This window comes from Cricetulus griseus, chromosome 2 (assembly GCF_003668045.3).
Source record: "Cricetulus griseus strain 17A/GY chromosome 2, alternate assembly CriGri-PICRH-1.0, whole genome shotgun sequence".
NCBI classification, from domain to species: domain Eukaryota; kingdom Metazoa; phylum Chordata; class Mammalia; order Rodentia; family Cricetidae; genus Cricetulus; species Cricetulus griseus.
Genome location: NC_048595.1, coordinates 311,571,933 through 311,581,688, shown reverse-complemented (window position 1 = coordinate 311,581,688; position 9,756 = coordinate 311,571,933). Strand labels below are relative to the sequence as shown.

Genomic DNA, 9,756 nt, shown 5'->3' with positions numbered 1-9,756 from the left:
TGTGAGTGAGAGAGAGAACAGTTTAATTCTTAGAGTTCTCTTCATATCCTAGATATTAACCGCCTGTTGATGTACAGTTGCAAATATTCTCCCCATTTTGTAATCTATTTCTTCACTCTGGTAGCTGTTTCATTTGCTGGGTGGTGGCTTTTGAAGTCCGTGCTATGCCCTTTGTTCCTTCTCTGGGCTGAGCTATAGGGTTCTTTTCACTGAATCTCTGCCTGTGTCTGTATCTTGAAGACCTTTCACTGAGGTTCTGCTCTGTCAATTTCCAGCCTTACACTGAGGTCTCTGACCAACATTGGAACCACAAGTATTTCAACAAAGAGATACGGGTATGAAGCTGATTCACTCTTTTGCTTCCTTTACCATAGATTTCTTAATTTAACACATTTTGTTAAAATCAAACTTACTTTTGATTATGATAGCATGAAGAGGAACTTTCCAAGACCCCTCAGTGCTTAGCTCTCTAATTGCAGGCAGGCTCTCTAAAAGCAAACCTAGATAATTTCTTAGGTTGGTCAGAAGTTCTTTGATTCTTTTATTTCTCCATTATCCTTACTAGTCAAACTAAATCAAAATGATTGTTTGCTCACATGTGCAAGCTATTTTCCTAGGAGCTTGCTAGGAATAGATTCCTAAAAGATGACTGAACACTCTCTTGAAAAAATAGTATCAACATTCTAACAACTGACAGTTTAGTCTTACTCACATGAGAAAAACAGAAAGTGTTCTAGATATTTCAAGTAGGACAAACTTAGTTTGGGGAAATGGTTAATAAAGGAAGAAGTGAGATGTCAAACTGGGACAATGGGGCAGTGGCTGGAGAGAAAATAGCCACAGGATACAATCTAGGTCTATGGTGGATCTGATCTCCAAGAACCACAGAGAAGGTACAGTCCCTGTATCAGAGAGATGGAAACATACCTGGTTCTACCCTCCACCTTCCTGTGACTTCTGCCCCACCTGTGGTGGAATGGCATTCGATATGAGAGGAGACAGCATCATCTGACACACTGAACAAAAACTCACAGGGAATCTGGTCCTTGCTTCTCATTGACTTATTCAGGGAGTGGTCATATTTTGTGTGAGAATAAGCTAGGTGTTGTATAGTATAATAATTGTTCCTTTTGCTTTTTCTGAGGCAGGGTATTATTATGTAGCCCATGCTAGCCTTGACCGGGCTGACTTCAAACTTATGCTTCTCATGCCTCAGCTCTCTGAGTTCCTGGGATTACAGGTGTGTACCATTACAAGCTTTGTTACTTAAGATTTGGGTGTCCTGTAGTTACCTACAGTGTGTGAGTGTGTGTGTGTGTGTGTGTGTGTGTGTGTGTGTGTGTGTGTGTGTAAACCTCCTTGAAGATTCTAATATACTCAACCAGCTGAAAGCCACTGAAAGCTTCCACCACACTTATAAATATCCACAGGCTTGCTTCTAGGAAGACTCACTCTGAATGCATTGTATAAGCATTTAAAAACATTTTAATGCTAAATGTTTAATGCTAAAAATTGTTTTAGAGCATGGGCTGGAGCCCTGGTCCCCCTCTAACCTTGAGACACAGTTTGGAGATCTGAAAATCTGGGACCTGAAAGTCCACTCCATCTGGTTATTTACAGTCACTTTGCTCAGGAACACATGCACACCCCTTTTGTGCATCTTCGCATCTAACTGGCAGGCATATGGTGACCCATTCCACCTAGAGCCACTAGATAATACAGCATTAAAGAAAGCCCAGATAGGACTCTAATAGACCCCAAAGAGAAGACTGCTAGGAGAACAGATCAGGTCTCCGGGTTATTAGCTATAAACACAATCAGAAGTGTTGAGGGGCTGTTCTGGCAACTTTGGGAATAGAATGGTGGGTTAACCACCCAGCTGGTGGTAGATAGCTTCTACAAATGGAATTCTTGGAGACAAATGAGCTAGGACTAGAAACTCTCTGCAGGGTCCTCTGCATTGGCGGAGATTGTTACATGGGGAATGTCTCTCCCTGCCCGCTCCCCTTTTGTTAATCCATGCCATCCTCTGAAGGCTCTGCTTGGGTGGAAGAGGGGTTGCTTGGCTATCTCTTCTTTGTCTTCCTACCCCATGCCTCTAAGTGGAACTCTAGGGAGTGTTGAGCCGCTGGAGGTGGGTGCACAGCACTTCTGCAAACTGGCCTGAAGTAATTCATGCAGGAGCACAAAACCACCGTCCTATGCATAGCTGTCTGCACCGGTGCCTTAAGATTTGTTTATATCCACCTCCCTCCCCCAATTTCTACCTGTCACTGTCTTGTGTCTCAAAACTTGATGGGGGAAAAAAATTCATCATTTCCCAAGTACTCAAGAAAAGCTTGTAGAAATACACAAATCCAATTGCCCCCTGGACCACAGGAAGCAGGACTATGGATGATTCAGCAGACAAGATCAGTTGGAAAAAGCAATCAGCGACTTTAGACACACACGAGTGATGTTTTTCTAGAACACATAAGAAGTGAGAGAGGAAAGAGTAAAGGTGCTCCAGGCTAGGGAAGCAGGGCACTGACCTCCTTCCTTTTGGCACTCTCTGCCCACCCCTTTCACCCTATCCTCTCCTCATCCCTCTCTTTCTCAGCAGACACCAGCGTCCAGCCACACCTTCCCACAGTCCACCTCACTTCAGTTCCGTCTGGTCTCTGCACTAGCCTTTCCCTCCGTGGCCCTCTCCCGGTTCCCGCCGCCCCCGCTCTTCCCGGCAAATGGGGGAATCCTGGCCAAGGGGGCCGCCCCGACTCGGTCCTCCCCCGTCCTCCCCCCGCCCCCCCGCGGGTGGCTGGACCATAAAGCAAGGGCTGCGGCCAGCAGAGTCCAGCAGCCAGCGCCCCACCGACGGCTGCGCACCGCCCCGCCTGCCACCTGCGCCGCTCGCCTCCCGCCGCTCGAGGCCCACGGACAGAGCCCTGCCCGGGCAGAGCCACACCGCTGTTGCCCGCACAGCCCTCGGGGAGCACAAGAGTCACCATGCCGGCCCCACGCGCGGCCGCCCTCCTCCTGCTGCACCTGGTCCTGCAGCCGTGGCAGAGGGCGAGCGCCCAGGCCACCCCCCAGGGTAAGTCTCCTCCCGGGGTCCCCACTGCACCTAGCTGTCCGGAGATCGCCTAGGGGGCCAGTTTTGGAGCGCTGCTGTCTGCCTGAGCTCCAGCGGCATCGCCCAACATCTCTCTGTTCTACTTGGGCCCGGGATGGAAGTATATCGTGATTAGAAGTGATGATGAAAGTCTAGAATTTTCTCCGATTCCATTACCTAACCATAGGAGCAATTAAACTATAGTTTGGAGGATACAAACTTATTTTCATCATTTACAGAAGAATGATGGTCCTTGGTCCTCTGGCGGGGCCGGCGGGGGACAGGGGGAGTGAGATCCCAGTTGTCTGCAGACCACTGTCTGTCCTCTGCAGTCCCTTCTCTCCAGTGAGCCCTGACACTAACTGGCACTCCTGGGCAAAGCAGCTTTGGTCCATTGCTCAGCCACACGCCTTCCTGTGCTTACCCTAACTTATACTCAGAGCTAACTTTCCCCCGGGGGTAGTTTGATTTCTTGACTCTCTTCAGAAATTGATCTTTTTCTATATAGAGGTAAAAAAATTTCAAGAATTTGATAGTGGATAGAAATAGCTTTCATGCAGAAAGCATTTAAGGTTAAGCAAAATTTCTTCTAAAGACCACAAGGAATTATTTCAGCCAGGAGGGATCTGGGGCTCTGACCCGCTAGCCTTCTTCTTCTTCTTGGCACTAGGGGCCGGATTGTTTTACTATGTATGGACCGAGGAAGAGGAAAGCTGAAAGAAACTCACAAGTGGAGTAAAAAGTATCCTTCCCGAAACTGAGCAAAGCATGCCTGTGCAAGCAGTCTGTGCTCCCCCTCAACCTACCACAGTGGCCATCCATCACCCAATAGTCCGACCAGGATCGTGCTATTTTTAGTTTGGGTTGCACTATTGGAATCCTATGGCCTCCATACACATTGTGCCATGTTTCTAAAAAGATAGGAAACGATGTTTTTAAAAACACTATTAAAAAGTTTTATTTTGAGAGGTTATTTTCTGTTATATAATATTCTGTTATATAAATTCTTGACACTGGAGCACACAACTTTGAGTTAGGTACAGACTTTGCTTCTTAGATCTGGCAGTTCTGTGGAGACTTGAGCTCAGGTGCTGTGACCTAAATTATCTGGCTAACTTAGTTGCTGTAGATGATCTAAGTCAAGTTTCTGGTAGAGTCTTTTATAGAGTTATCAAGTCGGCAATCATCAGCTCAACTGAATAATTCACTTATCTCTGTTTCCCTCTGAGCTGGGCTGCTAGACCTAAATTAGAACGTTTTCAATTTCCATGCTCATTGGAAGTAGTAATTTCTCCTCCAACACTAGGGGCTTGTGCTTGCATCCTGGTACTTTTATTGAAGTGTAATCACATTAATGGGAAATGGTAGCTTCTCATTTCCTTCTCAAAACACTCTCTAAAGTCATTACTAACTAACCCCAGCTCAGCCTCTGGAGAGCAGCAAACGACTCAGATGAGCCAGTCAAATCACAGGCCAGATCAAACTGAAATGAGCATGAAGCACCCGGCCCTACTTTGGAATACAGTTTTCGTACTTTGAATTTATGTGTCTTTCTTGAAGATGCCTTATCTAGAATGGGGTTCTCTTTCACAACACTTTATTTCAACCTTACCCCCCATTGGTGGGAATGATAAGTTTTCAATTCTTTAGAAATTAAATACCCTGATTTCCCTTTTGGCATATATATAGGAATTGTTTTCATAATTTGGGGATGTGGGGGTACTAAAAGGATACATTAGATATTTTACTTTCCAACACTATTATATGAGAGCTTCTGGGGAAAAAAACAGCATAGATCCATCTTGGAAACAAATTATCTATTAAAAAGAATAGACATTCTTGAGTAGCTAGGGTTTTTCCTGTTTGTCTTAGAAATTTTATTCATTTTTTAGTACAAAGTAATACTTGTTCGTTGTAAAAAATTTTACCAGAATTGCAAGAAAATAAACAAAAAGCCTCATATGACCTAGAAATAGCTACTTTTAATGTAAAGATGTTGAATCATCTTGTCTAAACAAATAAATTACTAAAGATAGCATGTTGTACACACACATGTACACACACACACACACACACACATATATATATATATATATAATTTCATGACTTTTTAAACTATATCATGAACATATTTCTATGTCTGCATGAATTTAGCTACATTTCAAAAAATATAACCAAAATTAATTTAGTCAGTTTTGTAATATAGGACACCGACATTGTCTCTGGTATTTTGATATCATACTTAGTATTTTATTGGCCAGTTGAAGTGGCATGGATGGCTTGGACAATAGAGTCCTTCATTCTTTGCCTAGGAACTTTGATGTTTCTGTGGCAAAGTGCTCAGCCAGGAGAGCTTCCTGCTCTGTCTAGTTCCATCTAATTCCTTCCACAACAGAAGCTGTAGAATCACCAGTAATGGGAAATATTATTGTACTTAAGTCTCTCACTGTCTTACCTATTATTCTCTTCCAGTAAATTCCTTTCAGTAGCACTGCTAGGTCAAGGCACATTTGTGTTGTAGAGTCTTTGATACTGTTATTTAAACATATAAAGCATTCCTTCAGAACACTTACACTAATTTGGCCTGAAGACATGGCACAGTGATAGAGAGCTTGTCTACCATGCATGAATTTGGGTTTTTATTATTTAAAACTTACTGAGTAGACCATGACCTCTCACTCACACTGTTAGGTATTACTGTATTCTTAATTTGTCTAATTTGATAGCAAAGTAGTATTATTTAAATTAGCAATTCCTTCATCACTAAATGAGCACATAGACACTTATCTATACACCTGTCAGCTATTTTTGATTCTTTTTCTGTAAATTGCCTGTTTCTGTTTGGATGCTTATCATCTTGCCGATTTGTAGGAGCTCCTTATAAGTCATTCATGTAACCTTTTCAGCAATCAGATTATTGTAGCCAAGCAATAGTTCTAGGTGCTGAAGTTCCAGGACAGCCAGGGAATTGTTCGAGCATTATCTGTGTAAACCAACATGCACTTGGTATGAGTATCAGTAGTGCCCCCATCAGCTTTGTCACTCGACATTCAGTGGCTCTGGACATTAACCTCTCATACTTGAGGGAGTCTTGGTAAGCTTTTGCCAGAAAGTGCTGCCTGCTGATGAAAATCAATATACAGCTGTACAAATGAAGATTTTACTTTTGTAGACCAACTCCATCTTTCTGGATACAGTTGAGTCAAATAAACCACACACACACACACACACACACACACACACACACACACACACACACACGTTGGCTCTGGTCCAACAGGTCCATAAAGGATGCCATAAGTGCAATTCACTGCTTGAGGACATGAGGGGAACACTGGGCCGGTTGCTCTGGTCTGTCCCCTTGTGCTTAAAGCCTTCAGTACTTTTCTTCCTAGTGGGCATTTTCAGAGCCACTTGTTCAGCCAAATCCAATTTTTATGTTTGCAAATCCAGTCTTCTCTTTAGAGCTATAACAAGTCATAAATACTGTGCTATATTTCTTCTGCTCCAAATGTCCAGCCACTACTAAAGACAAGGAAGAATTGGCGAATCTGGTGGGGGGGGGCGCGATCACTTCATATTATTTTGTAGCTTATTGTCAAATGCTTCCCCCACAAATCAACAACAACAACAATAAAAAGTGTTCATTCCAAAGTTAGCCTTGTCGGGCGTTGGTGGCACACGTCTTTAATCCCAGCACTCAGGAGGCAGAGGCAGGCGGATCTCTGTGAGTTCGAGGCCAGCCTGGTCTCCAGAGCCAGGATAGGCTCCAAAGCTACACAGAGAAATCCTGTCTCGAAAAAACAAAAACAAAAACAAAAACAAAAGTCAGCCTTTCGCTGACCACCTCCTTCCTTCTTTTCTCTCTAGTCTTTGACCTTCTGCCATCCCCCAGCCAGAGGCTGAACCCAGGTGCCCTGCAGCCAGTCCTAACAGATCCCAACCTGCACGAGATCTACCTGATTTCCACCTTCAAGCTGCAGAGTAAAAGCTCAGCCACCATCTTTGGCCTCTACTCCTCAAGTGACAACAGCAAATACTTTGAATTCACTGTGATGGGACGCTTGAACAAAGGTAAGCCAACCTGCAGGATTTTTATGACATGCTCCTCCTATTCCAGGACTTGAGGTCTACTTTCCTTTAGATCGCTCCCATTTCTCATGTTTTTGTTTTTGGGTTATTTTTATGCCATATTGCCATATTCTTCTTATGGGACACTTACTTGCATGAAAGTGGTTGAGAGAGAAAAATGAGGACTTGCTTGTGTCCAATGTAGCTATTTTATTACCATATTACATGAACAGTAGGTTTTGTTATGGCATTAGCATGCATGTATGGAGTGTGTTTTCTCTGTAGTCACCACTGCACTGCCCTCTCTTGTCCTCTCCCAATCCCACATTTCCTTCATCTTCCCAACAAATCCTCCTTCTGCTTTCATGTTTTGAGGGGTTGTTTGTTGGTGTCCAATGCATTTAATTAGAATTTACAGGAACACGGGTGATGAGGTTATTTAGAGGAGCGTGGGTGCCTTGTCAGTGGCTACACCACTGAAGAAGCTGTCTCTCCTCCCCTAGCCACCATTAACTCTAACCACCCATAGATCCTTGGGGAAGTGTTGGGTATCTGTGAAGCCTTCTTCAACCTATGACAGAGTATTAATAAGCTCAACCGTGTGCAGATCTTATTATAGTAATCACAGCTACTAAGAGGGTAAAGGTACAGTGACCCTGCAAGCCCTGGGTTAGCACTCCACTGCACCCCACCCCTTCCTTTGACTCTTACATTATTTATCCTCTCTTTCACCACGAATATGCCTTCTGACACAGTTCCATCCTCATGTTATTCTGAATGCAGTTCAAAAATGGATGAGACCAGGACAGTTCCGCATGGCATTTATCATCTTCAGCTATAATTGATGTGTAGAATAAATAGCTTTAAAACACTTATTTATTTCTTGTAGTTCTAGAGCCTGGGAAGCCTGATGTCAAATTCCTGGCAGGCAAGCCTGTCTTACACAGTCATCTTTTCACTGTAACTTCACAAGGTGGAGGTAGTGCACGTTCCACTGTGTCTCATCTTGTAACTGCATGAATCCTATAATGGGGGTCCCACCTTACTAACCCTCCAAGTCTCCACCACCAAACACCACCTTATAGGATATTTAGACTTCAGTGGATAAATGTGAGACCACCTCACGGTTCCTGTGTTCCCTCGGATGCTATAGCTGAGCAGATGAAACTCCCAGCTGAGGTGGTGCTTTGCTGGTCTCACAGGAGCCCACACACCTCAAGCTACAGGGAAGAATGAACAATTCTCATCCTGATTGACCTCAGTGCACACAAGTCTCTCACTGCTGTCTGACATGTTTAACTGTCAAAGGGAATTTCTATCGTCACTGAGAAGTAGCTCCCAAAGGAAAAAGTCATGGATTTTTACCATCTTCCTTTCCACTCATGCCCTGGGGACAACACCTGTTCCCGTTTATTAAGGAATGTGACAGACACATATTTTGCTGCTTTGTGCATTTATAAAACAGAATGCCCTGAGTTCTATATTTATTTCAGCTTGCTTTATAAACTAGCCCCTTCCTAGTGTTTCGAGTGTCTCTTGGATGTATTCATGCTTGAACTCTTAAACCTTCAGGCTAAGAGAGGAAAGTCTTTGCTTGCATAGACTGGTAGAGTTAAAGCAGAAAGGGATGGGCTGTACCCCTTTCTTTTAAGTCACATTTTTATTCCCCACTTTCCTCCTCCTACACACTCTCCCATGGGCTTTCTTGGTCTGTCCTTGGTGAGTCTCAGGGTGATATGTGATTTCAGATAATAGACTCTGCGACATGATGAGCAGATAGGTCAGCCCTTCCTACTCTTTTCCCCAGTTCCCTTCCATGCTAAGAGGTAGCTTAGCCCTCACTCTTAACCTCCCATGAGCCAGCCCCATTTGCCTCACATCTATTGAACTAATTGCTGACTTTCCAGATATTTCAGGTGTGTTGGAAAGACCTTTGTTCCTGCTCAATTCAGCAAAATAAAAAACTGGTCCTAGCTTTCCCCACTCACTGCATCTCTTCCTCTGCTTCTAAGATGCCTGGTCTGTGTGGGTCATCATGCCAGGGAACATAGGAAGCCATCACTCCTGAACTGACACCTCCCATTTACCCTCAAAGTCAAAGTAACACTAGATCCACAGCATGTGCTGAAATGAGCAGAGGGCTTGTTATTGTTTCCTTCAAAGAGACACAGGGATGCCATGCAGCTGTAAGTTCTTGATGATCAATGTTTTAGGGAAAAGATGAGGTAGTTGATTAAAACCTCCTCTCAATTTGTTTTCCAGTGCTGCAGATTGAACCTAAGGTCTCACGTATGCTAAGCAAACACTCTAACCATAAGCTCTATTCCCAACCCTTCCCTTACCCTGTAGATCTTAAGTATTCCTTAGAGGCCCAAGTACTAAGACTGTGTGTCACTGCAACAGTATTACATGGTGCTGAGGAAGTTGGATCACTGTGGGTGTTCTCTTACAGGGGATATGGGGGCTCTGGGACTTCTGTCTCTCTCTCTCTCTCTCTCTCTCTCTCTCTCTCTCTCTCTCTCTCTCCCTTTCCCTTTCTCTCTCTCTCTCTCTCTCTCTCTCTCTCTCTCTCTCTCTCTCTCTCTCTCTCTGTC

The 9,756-nt window shown here is 44.0% G+C and overlaps 1 protein-coding gene across 1 annotated transcript in view; it reads left to right on the top strand.

Moving 5' to 3' along the window:
* Positions 1–2,985: 2,985 nt before the first annotated feature.
* Positions 2,986–9,756, top strand: part of Thbs4 (thrombospondin 4) — a 44,967-nt gene continuing 38,196 nt past the window's right edge. Inside the window, exons 1-2 of the mRNA XM_027401734.2 lie at positions 2,986–3,073; positions 6,962–7,165. Of these exons, the coding sequence (XP_027257535.1) occupies positions 2,986–3,073; positions 6,962–7,165 (292 nt within the window). The remainder of the gene's footprint in view (positions 3,074–6,961; positions 7,166–9,756) is intronic.